At 49.2% G+C, this 19,750-nt stretch overlaps 1 protein-coding gene across 1 annotated transcript; it reads left to right on the plus strand.

The window, feature by feature from the left end:
- Positions 1-225: 225 nt before the first annotated feature.
- Positions 226-11,390, plus strand: SERPINE1 (serpin family E member 1). The gene is made up of 10 exons (XM_084761693.1): positions 226-423; positions 865-1,042; positions 2,238-2,512; positions 3,632-3,865; positions 5,160-5,354; positions 6,070-6,268; positions 8,231-8,331; positions 8,435-8,521; positions 9,345-9,428; positions 9,689-11,390. The coding sequence occupies exons 1-10, from the start codon at positions 366-368 to the stop codon at positions 9,724-9,726; spliced, it is 1,449 nt and encodes a 482-aa protein (XP_084617819.1). The 5' UTR covers positions 226-365; the 3' UTR covers positions 9,727-11,390.
- Positions 11,391-19,750: the final 8,360 nt, after the last annotated feature.

The following is a 19,750-nucleotide window of genomic DNA, read 5'->3' on the forward strand; positions in this document are numbered from 1 at the left end:
AATAAAAATCTTAAGAAAACACCACCTCAGTGCTCTCTCAAGCATCTCAGGCTGCTCCCGGGAGCAGCAAAACTTCCACACCATTCCTTGCTCCTTGACAAGGCTTTCTGTGGTAACTTGTGTTCCCATCCACGGAAAACTGTAGTCTGATCCAGCCACCAGCGCCCCACCCAGTACACCTCAAAACCCAGCTGCACAAGGCTATTGACACAGAGAGCCCTCAGGGCCCCGTGTGGGGAGTCAGCGTGGTTCTCTGCAGGCCTGGCAGCCAAATTAGAGGCAGCCAGAAGAAAGAACCTGAAGTTCTCTTGTCAGGGCTCAAGTCCAACAGGAACTAGGACCCAGACAATCACAGGGCACATTTCATGCCCTCTGGCCACTGGGCAGAAACTCAAGAGAAGGCTAGGCCGATTTTTCCTGGAGGTAAGCCCAGGGCGCACAAGGGGCAGACAGCACTGGCAGGGTCTGGGGTGGGCTTCTCCAAAGAGGGGGGCGGTGGGAGGAGCGGGGAAGTAAACAGGAGTTGTGTTCAAACAAACTATGCCTCAAGGAAGGGAGTCCCAAACACTGTAGTCATCGTAGGTTGTGGTACCCTAGGGGTCTGGAGGACAGACCAGCCAAAGGCAAAGGGTCAGGGATGTTCCAATTAAGGCAATGAGGTTTGCTCAATTATCCCCCATGCCCTCTCACACACGTACACACACACATGTCCCAGCAAGTCCCTGGGAGGGAGAGAGGGAGGGAGGGAGAGAGGGAGGGAGAGAGGGGGCAGGGCGGGCGGGCAGCCCAGACATTTCCAGAGCTAGAAAGTGGGTGGGGCCGGAGTATGAGTTCATCTATTTCCTGCCCACATCTGGTATAAAGGAAGACAGCAGCCAGAGCACAGAGCACAGCTGGATCAGGCTGCTGCAGAGCCCGAGAGCACTGCGAAAGGAGTGACGCGGCGCACCCGCCTCCCGCAGGGACACAGCCAACCACAGCTGAGCAACGGCCAACAAAGCCAAACGAAGAGCCAATCACAAGGCACCTTTGAAAACTCCAGGTAGGAGAAAGGCAAGCTTGCTCTCTCACCTAAGGCTTAATTAAGGAAGAGAACATCCCTACCCAGAAGTCTCCGTCTCTCGCCTCCATTTTCCCTCCGCCTTCTTCCACGCTCTTCTGGAGCTCTGCAGCCTTTAGTACACCTGGTCCAATCAGGGCCACAGGTGGTCGAGTCAAACCTCCCTTCTAACCCCTGCATCTCAGAAGCAAACACGTTGTCTTTCAGCCCTTCTCAGCTAAACCTCTCTTTTCTCAACTTAGCAACGGAACTTTACTTTTAAAAAGAAAAACAAAACAACCTTAAAATTGCCTTTATATGTATGTGTGCGCGCGCTTGCCTACAAATTCATGTGTCACAGTTCAAGTGTGGAAATCAGAGGAAGACTTTCAGCTCTCTTCTCTCTACCGCATGGGTCCCAGGAATAGAACTCGGGTTGTCAGGCTTGGTGGCAAGTGCCTTTATCCACAGGGCCGTCCTAGTGGTCCCAGAGAAATTTTCAGCTAACTTGAATGAAACAGTAGTTGGTGAACTGTAATAAAGGGTGGGGGGAGGGACCCCAAAAATCTTGTAAATCAAAAGCTGTCACTGTCCAAAGGTTTCCTCAGGCCCGCAGAAGGGAGAAGAAAACACACGGGTGTTTTTCTAAGATTCGCACCGGGAAGCCAGGTGGTGGTGACGCACGCCTTTAACGCCAGTACTTGGGAGGCAGAGAGGCAGGTGTATCTCTGTGAGTTCGAGGCCAACCTGGTCTACAACGGGAGTCCAGGACAGCCAGGACTACATAGAGAAACCCTGTCTCGAAAAACCAAAATAAAAACAAAAAAAGATTGGCACCGGTTTAAAAAAAAAAAAAAAGAAAGAAAAAAAGAAGGTGCCCTGTGACAGACATCAAGTAGCCTCAATGGGCAGGAAAGCATGCCTGTAATCCCCGGCACTGGGGAGACTTGAAACAGGAGAATCTCTGAGTTCAAAACCAGCCTGGGTTACATAACAAGACTCTGTCTGGAAAAAATTAAAAGAATTGGTTAGAGGCAGAAGCGGGTGAGCTCACCATCTAATCACATGATGGGATCTTAAAGAAAGTGGACGTACTGGACCAGTCTCTTACAGGCTAGATGCAAACAGAGAGCATGTCCCCCTCCGGGCAGTCTTCTCGAAACGCCTTCTTATCAGATTCTCTATCCATTTATCCCAGGATGCAGACGTCTTCAGTCCTCGCCTGCCTCACCACCCTGAGTCTGGTTCTGGTCTTTGGGAACGGGTTCGCTTTCCACCTCCAAGAGTCCCGTGCAGCCCGTCAGGCCACCGACTTCGGAGTGAGAGTGTTTCGGCACGTGGTCCAGGCCTCCAAGGACCGGAATGTGGTTTTCTCTCCCTATGGGGTGTCCTCTGTGATGGCCATGCTGCAGCTGACCGCAGCAGGGAAAACCCAACAACAGATCCAAGATGCTATGGGATTCAGAATCAATGGTGAGAAACCGGGGCAGAGTGGGAGGTGGAGAAGAGGGTCAGGAGGGGTTCGCAGACCGGAGGCAAGAACAAACAGAGAAGGCAGGGGAGCTGGCTCCGGTATCACCAAGTCCAGTCACGTCCAGCTGCAGCCCAGGGACTACCTGTTTTCTCTCCCACTTCTGGGTCAGTTGACCTTGACTTGTCTGTTGTGTACCAACCAGTAGATGGAGCACATAGGAACTGTGTGATCCTGGCACTGGGGATATAGTTTGCCTAGCATGCACAGGGCCCTGGGTTCTATCCGCAACATCAAATGAAGATGGTAGCATATACTTGTAGCCACATTACTGATTGGGAAGTGGAGGCAGAAAGGTCAGGAGTTCAGGCTCATAGATGGCTGTGTATGGAGTCCAGCAACTGCCCAGATTACATGAGATTTCTTTTCTTTTCTTTTGTTGTTTGTTTGTTTGTTTTGGTTTTTCGAGACAGGGTTTCTCTGTGTAGCCTTGGCTGTCCTGGACTCCTTTTGTAGACCAGGCTGGCCTCAAACTCACAGGGATCCGCCTGCCTCTGCCTCCCAAGAGCTGGGATTAAAGGCGTGCGCCACCACCACCTGGCTTAATCCCAGCACTCTGGGAGGCAGAGGCAGGTGAATCTCGGTGAGTTTGAGGCCAATCTGGTCTAGAAAGTGAGTCTAAGACAGCCAGGGCTACACAGAGAAATCTTGTTTTGAAATTTAAAAAAAAGAAAGAAGGGGGGGAGAGAGAGAGAGAGAGAGAACTGGGCATGGTGTTGTATACCATTAGCCCCAGCTCTTAGGAAGCAGAAGCAGGCAGATCTCTGTGAGTTCCAAGCCAGCCTAGACTACATCCTGTCATGCCACCCAGAGGTGCATGGTAAGACTAGTCTCAGAAAATGGGGTCAAGAAGAAGAAGAGGAGAGAGGGAAGGGACAATGAGAGAGAGAGAGAAAAAAAAAATTACAATTTGGCAAGAGACCTCCATAACTGACTCCTGGAGGAATGGGAGAACCTCATTCACCTGGACAGGGGAAGGGCCCTCCTTAGGAAACCTGGCTCATCTTGAAAGGCCTTGGCTCAACATGAGCCTAATGGGTCCTGTCCCGGCTCCTCTGCAGAGAAGGGCACAGCTCCTGCCCTCCGTCGGCTGTCCAAGGAGCTCATGGGGCCGTGGAACAAGGATGAAATCACCACTGCGGACGCCATCTTTGTCCAGAGGGACCTGGAGTTGGTCCAGGGCTTCATGCCCCACTTCTTCAAGCTCTTCCGGACCACGGTGAAGCAGGTGGACTTTTCAGATGCGGAGAGAGCCAGATTCATCATCAATGACTGGGTGGAAAAGCACACCAAAGGTAAGCGGTGGGGAAAGCGGGCCAGTCCCAAGGGTGCGTGCAGAGAAAGGGGAACTCAGTGTCAAGTTCACTTATCCTCAGCTGTCCCCTTCAGCTTCATGGATAAAAGGCAAATGCTTCAAGAACCAAAGTATAATAGCTAATACCTATCTGGCCCTTTCCTCTTTCCTCTTGTGGTGCTGAGAATGGGAGCCTGAGGGCTCATGCATGCTGGGCAGCCATTCTGCCAGTGAGCCATACCTCAGCTCCTCACTGGGGAGTTCTAGGCACATGATCTACCATTGGGCTGTAACCCTGAATTGTGTTTGTCTTGGACTTTTTAAAATAAAACCACACAGAGATGGGTATGATGGCACAGGTCAGTAGAAAGGTCATGAGTTTCGGGTTAGCCTGAAGTACATAGCAAGATCCTGTATCGTGTCCCCCCCCCAAAAAAAAAAAACCAGACTAGGGAGATAAAACTAACCAGTTCAAGCCAGATGCAGTACAGTATGCCTGCAGTCCTAGCTACCCCACAAACAAAAGCAAAAAACAAACAAACAAAACTTACCAGAACCGGCAAGACGGCTCCACAGGTAAAGGCTTTGGCTGTAGAGCCTAGTGGCCTGATTTTGATTCCTGGAGGCCACAAAAACATGGAAGGAGAGAACCAGTTAGGAATAAGTTGCCCTCTGACCTCCATGTCATGCGTGTACCCACAACACATACCTCATACTGCCCGCCCCACACACACAATAATAGTAATTTTTTAAACAAATGAACAAAAGCAAAGCCAACACGGAAGACATGATGTCACTAAGGACAGCAGTAAGTACAACACGGGTGTGCATGGGCCTCCAAGATTACAGCTTAAGGGGACAACAGTAGAGGAGAAATGAGGGAGGACAGAGGTTTCTAATTCTGATGCCAAACTGGATTCCAGGGCCCAGAGAACTATGGTGAAGCCAGGGATGTGGCTCGCCAGATCTTAGGAAGCTGAGGAAGAGGAGGATTACCGTGAATTAAGGTCATCCTAGGCTACAGAGTGAGTCCTGAGCCAGGCTGGACTCTAAAGAGAAAAAGGAGTCAGGAGAAAGAAGTGAAGGAAGGAGGGGAATGGAAGGAAGGAGTGAGAGAGGGAGGGAGACTAGTGAGCTGAAAGACACCCCAAGACTCTTGGAATTGATTGATCCACTAACCCACACCATCTCTTGTATCCCTTCAACAAACATCCATTTGAGAACTGGGAACAGAAGGGAAGCATCTAAGATGCTTAAAACCCATCGCGTTTCTTCATGGCCTCGCTTTCCCTTAGGTATGATCAGTGACTTACTTGCCAAGGGAGCCGTGGACCAGCTGACACGCCTCGTGCTGGTGAACGCCCTCTACTTCAACGGTCAGTGGAAGAACCCCTTCTCAGAGTCCAGAACCCACCAAGGCCTCTTCCACAAGTCTGACGGCAGCACCGTCTCTGTACCCATGATGTCTCAGACCAACAAGTTCAACTACAGTGAGTCCAAGACCCCCAGTCCCCACATCTCACAATGACAGACCCTGGGCAACATCCACAGCATCCCTCTCAGAGTGAGGAAAGTGGCAGATGAGGCAGACACACCCAAGTTATCACAATGACTTCTCAAGCAGAAGATACTGAGATAATCTGAGTAGGAGAAAGGAGATACTGTTTTCTTTCGTGCTAGATGAAGCCGAAACCTAGATGGTCTCCCAGACCTACATCTGCCTGACCCTTAACCCCATCTCTCCTCTTAAGAGGTCTCTAGTGCAGTTACCTGGGGCCAACCAGCCCAGTTAGGGGGAAGGCTGTGTAGGTGTTAAGAGTAAGATGAGGATGGGGGTAAATTTGTGGCTGGGATCAGACAGAAGATAGCAAAGGTCGAGAGGGAGAAAACAGACAGGAAGGGTGGGGGCGTAGCTTAGGGAGAGCGCTCAACCAGCACTGGTAAAGTCCCGGGTTCCGCGCTCATGAAGCGGGTGTTCTGGAGCAAAAGTTCAAGGCCATCCTTGGCTGCATAGCTAGTTCAGAAAAATAAAAGGGAAGGGAAACATCTGAATGGGGTGTAGAATGGGTTAAAGGACCTCCAAAGCTAGGATGGAGAGCTTGGCCCTTCTAGAAGGAGAGAGGACAAGAGAACCAGGAGGAAAGCTAGGAGGGCACCCACGTGAGCTGGAGCCATTTCCGAGGTGCCATCTTGGTATCTTCCCAGCTGAGTTCACCACTCCTGACGGCCACGACTATGACATCCTGGAACTGCCCTACCATGGCGAGACCCTCAGCATGCTTATCGCAGCACCTTTCAAAAAGGAGGTGCCCCTCTCTGCCCTCACCGACATTCTGGATGCTGAGCTCATCAGACAGTGGAAAAGCAGCATGACCAGACTGCCCCGCCACCTCATCCTGCCTAAGTAAGCCATCCCACTTGGCCAACACCCTAATCCCGACATCCACCACCTCTCCTAAAGCCACTGTCCCCGTGTGGGGTTTCCCAGATGGGTGATGTCCACAAGGAAGGGACATGCGTGGGAGGGATGATGGGAAGGCTTCTAAGCCTGGGCTTGATTATGGCTTCTGATTTCATCATCTTTCTGCCTGTTTCTACTGTTGGAGAGGAGAGAGAGTTTATAAACATACATACCCACATAGCCCATGCACAGAATACCCAGTAAGTTGAGCACACTGGCACAAGCCTGTGCTTGAGAGCCGGGAGGGGGGGGCAAGGGGGGAGGATAGTGACCAGCCTTGGCTGTGAGGGCAAGATTGCTGGAGATGTGGCTTAGTTTGTAGAGTGCTCACTTAGCACGCAGGAAACCCCAGGTTTGAACCCAATACCACAGAGACCAACTGTGGCAGTACAAAACTTGTGACCCCAACACTTGAAGAGCTAGCGCATGAGGATAATGAGTTCAAGGCCAACCTGGGCTATATAGGGCAAGACCCATCCCCGAGGCCTTGGCGGGCAGGCAGGGAAAGAGGCGGAGATGTAGCTCAGTTGACAGGGTGCTTACCTCTTAGGCACAGAGCCCTAGCACTGCCGCATAAACCAGGCATGATGGCGCGCAGCTGCAACCCCGTCACTAGGGGCCTGGAAGCAGGAGGGTCAGGAGTTCAAGGTCTGGCTTGTTCTACTACGCAGGACTACGCAAGACCCCATCTCAACAACCAGACCAAACCAAACCAAAACAACAAACAAACAAATAGCCGACCAGCCAAAAGAGGAGCTAGAGAAATGAGAATATAGGGGCTTCTAGATTATTCTACACCACTTTGTAAATGTCTCCCACCCACCCCCCCACACCCCCCCCCCATTTTCCTTCCCTCACCCACTAAACAATGAAAGGCATCGATTCCAAGGCCAGGCAAAGGAGCAGTCACAGCTTCTGAGTGAGACTCACCCCTGTCACCCCACCCTACCTCTACCTCCCCCCCTCAAAAAAAACCAGATTTCTTTTCCCTTTTTCTTCTCCGCTAATCCTTCTGCAGAATCAAAAGGGGTGGAGGGGGTTGTGGCTGGGTAATTCCAGAATTATAGGGAAGCTCCTGCCCAGGCTTCCCCTAAACTCCCAGATGCTGTAATACCAGGCTTGGAGAAAGAGGAGAACTGAGTTGCTTTAGATCCTGACCTTCTTCTCCCATCTTTCTCTCTCATCAAGATGGAACTAATGACTCATGCCCTGGTGGGAAGCAAAGAGGGGGGCCCCATAGGCTCGCCGAGTGCGTGCTCTGAAACAGCCTGCAGACCACAGTGAGCTCCAACAGGGGGAACACGAGCCTGTCCCCCTCCTGCAGTCAAACAGAATACAATTATGTCAAGACTACTGTCTTATTTGGGAAAAGCCATTAGTCACGGATTCGAGGGGGCGGAAAGATTGAACAATGCTCATTAATATTAGAAGTTTCTGGCAAGGAAGAGGGAAAAAAAAAAAAAGGCCAGACCTCCTAGCCAAATGAAGTTTCAAAGACTTTTAATGCCATTCTAGGGAGGTGGAGGCAGGAGGATCAGAAGTTCAAGGTCAGGGTCGGGGATGTGGTTGAGTTGCTGGGATGTTTGCCCAACTTGTTTGAGGCCCTGGGTTCTAGCCTCAGCGCTACATAAACCAGGCATAATGGGTCACACCTGGCACTTAGGAGGCAGAAGCAGGAGGTCCAGGATTCAAGACCATCTTTGGCTACATAATGAGTTTGGGGCTAGCCTGGGCTACATGAGAGCCTGTGTTAAGACCAACAACAACAACAAAAAACCAGGCCTCTTTCCTCTGTGCTCACATCAGTTTCTACTCTGTCTCACTGTCCTAGAGGGTACCTGGTAGGTGACAGGAGAAGAAACATTTGAGGGCCAAACTCATGTTGTTCCCTGTTCCTGCCCATAGGTTCTCCTTAGAGACTGAAGTGGACCTCAGAGGGCCCCTGGAGAATCTGGGCATGACTGACATGTTTAGCTCAACCGAGGCCAACTTCACGAGTCTTACTGGTAAGAGACGATCCCCCTCACGTTCTTGCTTCCACGGGTCAGGGTTTCTTTCCCACAGAAGACAGGGTGGTGGATAATGGGTCCTTTGTGTCCTCTGTTTCAGACCAAGAGCAGCTCTCGGTAGCGCAGGCTCTACAAAAAGTCAAGATCGAGGTGAATGAGAGTGGCACCGTGGCGTCTTCCTCCACAGGTGAGTGTGGCTCTGCCAGCCTCAGGCCTCCACCCTGCAGTGGCAACCACCCTGCAGGAACCCTAGGGTGAGGCCAGTCTTTTATCCTTCTCCAGCCTTTTTCTTGGTATAGAAAACCAATCCACTTCCCCCCGGGACCCAGCTGTCTTATCTACGGCTCCTGAGTTCCCAGGGATGTGATGAGAACACTCCTCCCCACAAACAAACAAACAAACAAACAACCCTCCCCCAGGTGCTGCTACAGTGAGAAGCGGACTTAAAGGATATGCTTAGTATAGTAGTAATCTCTAAATATATTTGTGATTGATAGGAAACTGGGGCTCAAAGGAAGTCTCAAAACTTTTAGGGGCGATATTCAGTGAACAAAGAAACCACTAGAAGACGGGTACAGTGGCCCATGCCTCGGGAGGCTGAGGCAGAAGGATGCAAGTTCAAAGAAGTGAGACCCTGTCCTGAAAAACCAAGGACTGGGGAATGTAGCTTGATGGTAGATCCCCTGCCTAGAATCCCCCAGTGAGGGGCTGGGGTGTGGCTCAGTGGTAGAGCACCTGCCTAGAATCCCCCAGTGAGGGGCTGGGGTGTGGCTCAGTGGTAGAGCACCTGCCTGGAATCCCCCAGTGAGGGGCTAGGGTTGCATGGTTTAGCCATAGCACTCTTGCATGCATGATGCTCTGGGTTCCCTACTCCACTACTAGTTTCTTTTAAGCCACCTGAAATTCATCTCCCAGTGCTGCCACCAGATAGACTGGTGTCACTAGATCTCTTGGAATCACTCCAGTGACAACATTCCCCTGACCCTAACACAATGTCCCTTCTCTTTCAGCCATTCTAATCTCAGCCCGCATGGCCCCTCCGGAGGTGATTATGAACCGACCCTTCCTCTTTGTGGTTTGGCACAATCCGACAGGTGAGCAGAGCTCTGTAATATTCTCCTGTTCCCCTGGCACTTAAAAAAAAAGAATCATTATACACTTGCTTACCATGGAGATGTCCCTCGAGTCCCTGGGGCCTCAGCAAAGATTCTGGTCAATTCCATTCCCTTTTCAGCACTCTGTCACACAGCCCCACACAGTGCCAGGACCCCAGTACTCTCACTTTGTCACTTGGCTGCTCTCACTCGCCTCTTTAGATCTCAGCTCTCAACTCTCATGATTCTTCTCTTCCCAGATACAATCCTCTTCATGGGCCAATTGATGGAGCCATGAGAGCGGGAAGGGAAGCCTTCATTTGGGACAAAACTGGAGATGCTATAAGCAGAACCTCTGAAGAAAAGAACTGTCTTAAGGACTCTTTCGGGAGAGAGAGAAGGCATTTCCTTTTCACTCCCACGCCGGTAAATCTTTCCAACCAGCCTCCCAGACCTCAGACTCTCGAAGCGGAAAGAGTCTAACTCCCTCACTAGGGACCCCTGTCCCACAGAGGTCTCGAATCTAAACCATAGGACTCACTGAAAACCTGGATCTTTCCGCCATCTCAGCCTTTGGAGCCGGTTCCCACCAAGGTCCCAGCAGGGCAGGGCCACAAGGCTTTCACTCAACACGCTCTGGTGAAGGTCATTTGTGTTCCGGTCACACTGTGGCCACCTCTCTCTCCTGTCTGCCATTGCCGTGGCTAGTGGCCACAGGCCAAATGAAGAAACACTGTCCTATCTTAAAAGTCCACTGTGGAAGTGACCACCTCGCTCAGCTCCAGGGGGCAGCAGATGGACAGATCCAATGGCTGCCTGGTGTTGAGCCTTCTCCCGGGCCCCCTTTGTACCCTCCCATGACACAGCATGCATATGTTATTTCAGAGTGTAGGTGATTTGTTTACACAGCTTTTTTTAAAAAAAAAAAAAAGCCCATACAACTTTTTTTTTCTTTGAGGAAGAGTGAAAGAAAGATCAGATGTGTGTATGCCTGGCTCTTCATCCCCGGTCTCCAGGGTGGGGCTGCAGGGGAGAGAAGTCCAGGGGTGTGCTTGAATATTTATCACGTTCTTACTTCTTTGTATGCTTGTTGGGGGAGAAAAAGCACTGTTAAGGAAAAGGCATTTCATTTAAACCATGGCAAATGGTGTCCCATTTGGGGGTCTGTATCGCTGTGTGTCAGGAGCACATCACTCTCTAAGCCTGCCCCTCTGGGTGGCCCCGGTGATGGGGCTCACACTGCCGCCTAGTGGCAGCCCAGCGCACCCTTACCCCAACATTCCCCCGCCTCCGCCTCCACCCCCCCCCCCTCCCCATGGCTCTTTTCCTTAGGGACCTTGCCAAGGTGATGCTTGGCAGCCCACGTTAAAGGAAGACGAGGGAGGGGGGAGATTAGGTGGAAGAGAGAAATCTGAGAGAGGGCAAAGTGGTTTTAAATTTTTCCAATACAGTCAGGAGCAGAATGGCAAAAAGGGGCTGTGTGACCTAACAGGACAGAACTTTCTCCAATTACTGGGTGACTCAGAGCGGCACTGGTGACTCACTTCAATGTGTCATTTCCGGCTGCTGTATGTGAGCAGTGGACACGTGGTGCTGGTGGTGGGGAGAATGAGAGAGACAGGCAGCTCCTGGTCAACCACCTCTGTTAGATAATCTTTTTTGAACGCTTCTTAGTTGGGGGTATGATCAGAAAACCAATTTACTGAAAAATTGCCCAAGAAAGTAACGTGAATGTAATCTCATAGCAGGCCGCTCTGCATCCGTTATGTCTCCACCGGGGGGAAAAAAACAATTCATTTGTGTGTGGGGTTTTTTTTTTCTTTTCTTTTTTCTCTCTCTTCTTTCTCTCCCTCTTTTCATTATGCACTGGAGATTGAATGTTGTTGGTTACATATGCCTTTTTTTTTTCACTTTTGATATCTAAATATGTTTTTAAAAATAATAAAAACGAAGAGTATGCAAACAAAATTGCTTGCTTTTTTTTTTTTTTTTTTTTTTTTTTTTTTTGCCTTCTGTGTTTTACCCAACACAAGGAATTGAAACAGTATTATGGGCTGGCAAAATGGCTCAGTGGATAGAGTATGTGCCACACACGACCAATGGCCTGAGTTCAAGCCCTGGATCCCACATGATGGAAGGAGAGAACTGACTCCTGGGAGTTGTCCTCTCATCTCCATAAGCAAAACATGGCACACACGCCCACATTTACCCACACAGGTGATAATAATAAAATAAAGTTAAGGGACAGGTGAGATGGCTCAAATGGTAAAGGCACTTGCTGAGAGGTCTAGTGATAAGCTGAGTTCAATTCCCAGAACCCACACCATGAAAGGAGAGGACCAACACTTACAAGTTGTCCTCTGACTTACGCACATACACACACACACACACACACACACACACACACACACACACACACACACACACACACAATAAGCCAGGCAGTGGTAGCCCATGTTTTTAATCCCAGCACTTGAGAAGCAGAGGCAGGCGAATCTCTGAGTTCGAGGCCAGCCTGGTCTACAGAGTAAGTTCTAGGACAGCCAGAGCTACATTCTCTGTGTCGTGGAAAAACAAACAAGCAAACAATGTAAATAAAAATAAACCATTGCTGAGCAGTGGGAACAAGCCGGGATGCTAGCGCCTGGGAGGCAGAGGTGGGAAGATCTCCAGTTCTAGATCAGTTTGGCCTTGGGTTGAAAGTGGTCTCTACGACAAAGAGATCTCCGGTGGCAGGGACTTTGGTGAGCCACATACCCACAGGCACAAGGCCATTGGAAAATCCATGAGACAGTCACCTCAGCACTGTAATCTGCCTCAAGGACATGATGTGCAGGGCTTGCTTCTCCCCCAGAAACCATCCTTAAACGGGGGACAGGGTGGGCTGAGGATGTGGCTCAGTTGATGCCTGCCCAGCATGCAGGAAGCTCTAGGTTTGATCATTGGCACTTCATCAAACCAGGCATGGTGACACATGCCCGTAATCCCAGCATTTGGGAGGCGGGTCAAAGGGATCAGAAATTCAAGATCACCTTGGGCCATGTTGTGAATTTGTAGCCAGCCTGGGCTATGTACCTGAGACCATGTCTCCAGAAAAAAACAGGAAAAAGGAGAGAGAGAGAGAGAGAGAGAGAGAGAGAGAGAGAGAGAGAGAGAGAGAGAAGGGAGGCTGTGTGGAGCATGCCTGTAACCCCAGCACTTGAGAGATTCACAGTGAAAGCAAGGAGGAAGAGGAGGAGGAGGAGGAAAAGAATGGTGGGGGCGGGGGGGGGGGGAGACACAGAGATGCAGCTCCAAGCGGTCGTTCTCTGGATTCTCAAAGCTGTTCCTGTATCGTTTGCTTCCATCAGGTGTCGGCACCCACTCCCCTTCTAGCCCTGTTCTCCATCTCTCCAGCCCCAGGTCAGGTTGCACTTCCTTCTCCCGGGATGGCTTAGTGAAGCCCGCCAATAGGGTCACTTTCAACATGATCCCAACTAGCCTGAGCTTTCCAGACCTGTAACAATGCGTGCACTCATGCGCCCACTCCATCTAGACATCAGGTTCCCGGGAACTGAGGCTCTTTTGTTACCTATATACTCTCCGTAGCCACCTTTAAAGACCTCCCTGGATAGTCTCTCTCTCTCTCTCTCTCTCTCTCTCTCTCTCTCTCTCTCTCTCTCTCTCTCTGTCTCTCTCTGTCTCTGTCTCTCTCTCTCTGTCTCTCTCTCTCTTTCTGTCTCTCTCTCTCTCTCTCTGTCTCTCTCTGTCTCTGTCTCTGTCTCTGTCTCTGTCTCTCTCTCTCTCTCTCTCTGTCTCTCTCTGTCTCTCTCTCTCTCTGTCTCTCTCTGTGTCTCTCTCTCCTCTCTCTCTGTCTCTCTCTCTTTTTTTTTTCCTAACCTCCAGTTTGGAGCTTGGGAGCTTATTTATTGCTGTTATGTGTGTTTGCGCATGACTCGTTATCCAAGTTAAGAAAGAGCTTTAAGCATCCTAGGCAAGAGTTCTCTAGGCTGGATAGGATCAGCCCCTAAGGAGCTGATGTCATGGCTTAGTGTAGACCATGGCCAATGAGGGGCTGTGGGCGTGGCTCAATGTAGACTATGGCCAGTGAGGGGCTGGGGGCGTGGCTCGGTGGTAGACTTTGGCCAGTGGGGAGCTGGGGGGCGTGGCTCGGTGGTAGACTGGACAGTGGGGAGCTGGGGGGCGTGGCTCAGTGGTAGACTTTGGCCAGTGGGGAGCTGGGGGGCGTGTGAGGGGCTGGGGGCATGGCTCAATGGTAGACTATTTGATATGCACCAGGCCCTGGATTCAATCCCCAACATATAGCAGAAAAAAAATGATAAAATAGAAAGGACAAAGGGAAAAAGCATAGACACCACTGGGTTAGCTTAGCCTAGAGATTCAAACAAGAGAGGTCTATACTGAGATTGCAGCCCAAACTTCAGCTGAGGGCAGACAAGATGGCTCAGTGGATAAAGGCATTTGCTCCCAAGCTTGAGGACAGGAGTTCCATTCCCAGAGATAAAACTAACTCCTGTAAATCATCTTCTGACCTCTATATGTGAACCATAGTTGCACTCATGAACACACATATCACAGAGAGAAAGAGAGAGAAAGAGAGAGAGAGAGAGAAGAGAGAGAGAGAGAGAGAGAGAGAGGGAGGGAGGGAGGAAGAGAGAATAAAAAATATAAAAGAAGAAAGAAAATAACCCTCATCTGACACCAGTTTCCATCCTCCTCAACCCAAAGGGTTGGGTTCACTGGTGGGTAGCTGGGGTGGTAAAGATTCAAGGACACTCAAACCCAGATACAATCTCCTTATATCCTAAAATGTGAGCAATTTTAGGTCTCGGGCCGAAGGCTGAATATTGACCCATTTTATAATAAGAAATTTTTCTTTTAAAAACTTACAAGGAACTACACACACATACACACAAAACCCTCAAAAAAGCAGGATTCGTGAGGCCTAATTTTTCAGTATACAGTTCAAAAATGGCCTCACATGCTGAGAAGGCTCAAGAGAAAAGGATTCTTCAAAAGGTCCCCTCAGCGCACAGGAGAGTCAAGCAAGGCGCTGCCCCACTTAACAGGTTCTTGATTATTCTCAGATATAGTCAAGATAAAGACAGCGAGGGACCTCAGTGACCCCTCCGCCACCTCACAGCGTGCTACCTGCCCGCCATCTTTGACTCCTCATGACCCTTCTTTCCTTGGCTTTTCAAACTTTTTCTCCTTTTCTCTATTTCTTTAGAGATGAAAAACTAACAAGATCTGTGCCAGCCACCACTCCCACAGTGTTATTTTATTTTATTTTTTTATGAATCTCACACAGTGGGATTGTTTATCTGCCCATGGACGGGCAACGGACATGAATTCATGAACATGAAGCTTCCATGATAAAAATATTCTTTAAAGACCACATCCATCAAGGAGACGTGACCTGCTTCCAAAGTTTCCTTTTCTTTTTAGCAGGATCTCTTAAGTATCCTAGGCTATCCTTAGACTCACAGTTGTCTTTCCTCATGATGCTGAGTGCTGGGGTTGTGTGTCATTATCCCTAACCTAACAATCACCAGGGGTAGCGGGGAGGGACAGACAAGCCTGGCTTCAAACTCGTAGAGATCCATCTGCCTCTGTCTCTCAAGTTCTGGAATGAAAGGACTCTCTAATCTTAGGGAAGTATTGTTCATTTGTGGTTTTTTTTGGGGGGGGGTTGTTTTCTTCTGTTTTGTTTTTTTCTGTTTTGGTTTTTTTGAGACAGGGTTTCTCTGTGTAGCCTTGGCTGTCGACCAGGCTGGTCTTGAACTCACAGTAAATCCAACTGCCTCTGTTTCCCTGAGTGCTGGGATTAAAGGTGTGTACCTCCACATTTGGCTTGTTGATTTTCTTCTCAGACAGGGTCTTGATATATAGGCCAGGCTGGCCTTGAACTTGCCAACCTCCTGCCCCGTCATCCAGAGTGCCGGGAGGGCAGGCCTGTAACATCTTACATGGCTTAGTGAAATCTTTTTTTAATTGTTATTATTATTTTAAGATATATTTTTAAATTAAATTGACACTATTGCATGGGTAATTTGTCTTCATGTATGTCTGTGTGCTGCATGCATCATCCACACAGTGCCTGAAGAGCCAGAAGAGGGTACTGGGTTTCCTGGACTGGTGTTATTAGAGATGGGCATTGGCTACTGTGGGGTCCTGGGGATTAAACTAAGATCCTCTGGTAAAGCAGTCAGTGAGTGTCCTTGGCTGCTGAGCCACCTCTCCAGCCTCTTACACCATTTTCCTTGTCGCTGTTTTGGTTTTGGTTTTTGAGGCAGAGCTCCTCTGTGTAGCCTTAACTGTCCTGGACTTGCTTTGTACTGGCCTCGGACTCGCAGAGTACTGAAATCAACGGCGTGTGCCACCATGCCTGGCTATCTCTCTCTAAACCATTTTTTAAAGCAGTCCATCAAGTAAGTTTCATTGTAATAACAGTGGCAAGCATTTACATAGAGATGAGGAAACCTGAATCAGGGCTCTTGAGATGGCACAGCAGATAAAGGCCTTGTCTCCAGAATGACCCGAGTTTGATGCCCAAAACCCTGAAGGAAGGAGAGAACTTATTTCTGCAAGTTGTCCTCTGTCCTCCACACATGTGGCGCGCGCGCACACACACACACACACACACACACACACACACACACACACACACACGATACATAAATAAAGGTGGGGGGAAAACTTCTTGAAGGAGTTTGTATTAACTTAAAAAAATGTAGAAACATAGAGTGATTGAGAAACTGGGCGGTTCTTTCAACTGTAGTGTTCTTGATACAGTATCTTGTTCTATTTCCCAGACAGTCTCAAGCTCCTGAGCTTAAGCAACCCTCTTGTCTCAACTTGCTAAGTAGCTGGGATGATAGTAAAAAATACACCCTAATTCCAAATATTGTCTGAATTATCTAACAGCACTACAGAGTGCAACACCTGCGCTTCCGGTGCTATGTGTATTAACTTTTTGTTGCATTTGTGAATGAGACACCAAAAAAAAAAAAAAAAAATGCTTAGAAGAGCCCGTGAGATAGCTCAGTGGGTGAAAATGCTTGCTGCCAAGTCTTGGGAACTGAGTTCGATCCTTGGGTCCCACAAAATAGAGAGAACTGATTCCTGAAAACTGTCCTCTGATCTCCACATACATGCCATGGCATGTGCATCTCCCCCCTCCCCGCACAACCAATCAATCGAGTAACCAACAGTTGTTGTTCTTTGAGCATGTGTTGTAAGGGTCTATACACAACTAGGCAAAATGGTGTTGGCCTGGTGTTCCTGTCTCCAACACTTGAATTCACACATACCACTCTTTAGCCTGAATAGAAGCTTCCGGGGTGAAGTGCCTGTGTGTCATCTCCTCTTCCGCCCCCTCCCCTGCCACCAGATGTCATATTGACTAATGGAATGCTCTTTTCTGCATGGAAACAGCTGTGTCTTCAAACAAAACCTTGCCAAATTTGAAAGCCATTGTTTAGCTTAGATTCATTTAAAAGACAAACACAGGGCTGGGAATGTAGTTCAGACGGTGGAGCGCTTGCCTAGTGTGTATAAAACCCTGATTTCCATCCCCAGGACATAAACCGGGCATGGTGACACAGGCCTGTAATCCTATCACTCCCGTAGTGGAGGCAGGAGAATCAGAAGTTGTAGATCATCTTGGCTGCATGGCAAGTTTGAGGCCGTCTCAAAAAAAAAAAAAAAAAAAAAAAAAAAAAAAAAAGGAGGGAGTGAGTACCAAACTTTATCTTTGGTGCTGTGAAACCTGGAAAAAAAAAAGTATAAGCGGTGCATTGGGATAGCTCAATGACAAAGCCACTTGCCGTCGAGCCTGACAACCTGATTCAATCCCCAGGACCCATATTGGAATGAAAGAACCAATTTGGGGCAAGTGTCAGCTGATCTCTACATGTGCACTATCGGCATGTGTACACACACACACACACACACACACACACACACTACACATCTTGTTTTTAGTGTTCTAGTGTTTAGCTTTTGTTTTTTGTTTTGTTTTGTTTTGTTTTGTTTTTTTAAGGTCGTTTTATTTTGTTTTAGGAGAATAAATCTCGACCACATAGCCCAGGATGGCCCTGAACTTGTAATTCACCTGCCTCAGCCTCTCAAATAAGGGGACGACAGGTGTGTGTGTGCCAGCGCTCCCAGTTAAGACTGAGTAATTTATAAAGAGGATCCCGGTGTCCCTTGTTCTGGAGGCCGGGAAGGCCAGGAACACAGCGCTGCCATCTATTCAACTTCTGCCAAGGGCCTGGTGCTGCTTCCAGTCGGGGCGGGGGTGAGGGGAGAAGGGCAAAATGGATGTGTGCAGAGGAGAGAAGACAGGGGAGGGTGGATTCCATTTATAACACCACACTTTGGATGACTAATCCAGCCGAAGGGAGAAAGTCATCATCATTCTCTTAATGGCTGCGTTAGTTACTTTTGTGTTGTGATAAAGATACCTGACAAGAGCAGCAGCTCCAAGGAGAGTTTCTTGTGGCTCACGGTCTGAGGGCGCACAGTCCATCACGGTGGGGAGGGGAGGGGAGAGGAGGGGAGGGGAGGCGGCTGGTCACATTGCAACCACAGTCAGGAAGCAGAGAGAGATGGATGGATGGCCTGCGCTCAGCTCGCAGGGCGGGTCTTCCCTTCTCAGTTAAACCTCTGGAAATGATAACCAGTAACACCCAGAGGTGTGTCCCCCCAGGTGATTCTAAACCCAGTCAAGTTGACAGTGAAGATTAAGCACCTTAGAACTAGTCTGGCTCATGATTTGGGGCTGGGGGGTGGGGTGGGGCGCTGCAGTCCATCGCCCCAGGGAGAGACAGTGGAATGGCTCCATCTAAGATAAGTAAGAGCATGATGCAGTGGATTTTCAAATGGTAAGAGACCGAGAAACACAGACAGCTGTATGGGAACAAGGGCTGGGTACCACCTTCAAAGACCCAGTAATGTACTTCTGTCAGCCATGCACCATGTATTGGTGACGTTTCTCGCCACTGTGATAACATACTCTGGCAAAAGCAACTTAAAGAAGAAAGGGTTTATTATCATGACAAGGAAGTCAAGGCAGCAGGAGCAGGAAGCACCTGGTCTCATGACATCACCAGGAGCAGAGAGTGATGGATGCTGATGCTAGGCTCCCTTTCTCCACTCATAAGGTCCAGCCAGGGAATGGTGCCACCCACGGTGGAAGGGGCTTCCCACTTCCCTCAGGGTATGGCTCGGGGATCCTAGGCTGGGTTAAGTTGTCAGTTAACACTAACCTCTCACACTTCCCCTCCTAACAGGCTCTACATCTTGGAGACAGAGTGTTTTAAACACAACCCTATAGAGGCATTTCAGCTTCCAATTATTATTATCCCCTAATTGCCTTTTTTCCCCCCTTTTTTCTTTTGTTTTTCAAGACAGGGTTTCTCTGTGTAACAGCTCTGGCTGTCCTGGAACTCGCTCTGTAGCCCAGGCTGGCCTTGAACTCACTGACATCTGCCTGCCTCTGACTCCCAAGTGCTGGGATTAAAGGCATGTGCTACCACCGCACAGCTCTTTTTTTTTTTTAAACATCTATGAGTGTTCTGTCAGTCTGTCTGTCTGTGTGTACCACCTGTGTGTCTGGTTTGTGTTGAGTTCAGGAGAGAGCATCAGATCCTCAGGAACTGGAGTTACAGGGGATTGGGAGGCACCATGTGGTATTAGGAACCGAACCTGGGTCCTCTGCAAGAGCAGCAAGTTCTTAACCACTGAGCCATCTCTCCAGCCCCAGACCCTAATCTCAGCTCCTAAAGGCCCTGCTTCCCTACCCTGTCACACTGAGAAACTAAGACAGGAACTTTAGGAGGCCTACACATAATCCATATCAAAGCTCATCTACGTGGGTCACAACCGGAAGTAGTCAATAAACGCTATTCTGGGGGCTGCAGACAGGGCTCAGAAGGCAAGTATTTGCTGGACAAACATGAGGACTTGGTTCAGCTCCCCACAAACTATGTATAAAGCTGAGTGCAGCAATATTTATCTGTAATCCCAGTGCTGGGGAGGCAGAGACAGTGAGTGATCCAAGTTCACTGAGACACATCAGGTCAGCAAGATGGATACACTGAGATAGAACAGATACTTGCCAACAAGCCTGATGACCTGAGTTCAAGCCCCGAGACCCACATGATGGAAGGAGAGAATGGACTCTTCAGAGCTGGCCTCTGATCTCCGCATGTGAAAACCCCACACGCATACAAATGTAATAAAAATCAGTAAACAAGATGGAGAGATCGATTAAGAGAGACACCAGATATCCATCTATGGTCTCCACAGTCATGTAA

Source organism: Acomys minous (genome assembly GCF_964271855.1).
Source record: "Acomys minous genome assembly, chromosome: 16".
Classification (NCBI taxonomy): domain Eukaryota; kingdom Metazoa; phylum Chordata; class Mammalia; order Rodentia; family Muridae; genus Acomys; species Acomys minous.

What these genes read in the sequence shown, in the direction of transcription:
- SERPINE1 (XM_084761693.1), top strand. Translation starts at nt 366, where the DNA reads ATGCCCTCTGGCCACTGGGCAGAAACTCAAGAGAAGGCTAGGCCGATT. An exon ending in TAGGCCGATTTTTCCTGGAG is followed by an intron (nt 424 to 864) that starts GTAAGCCCAGGG and finishes TCTGGTATAAAG; the next exon opens with GAAGACAGCAGCCAGAGCAC. An exon ending in GACCAACAAGTTCAACTACA is followed by an intron (nt 5,355 to 6,069) that starts GTGAGTCCAAGA and finishes GTATCTTCCCAG; the next exon opens with CTGAGTTCACCACTCCTGAC.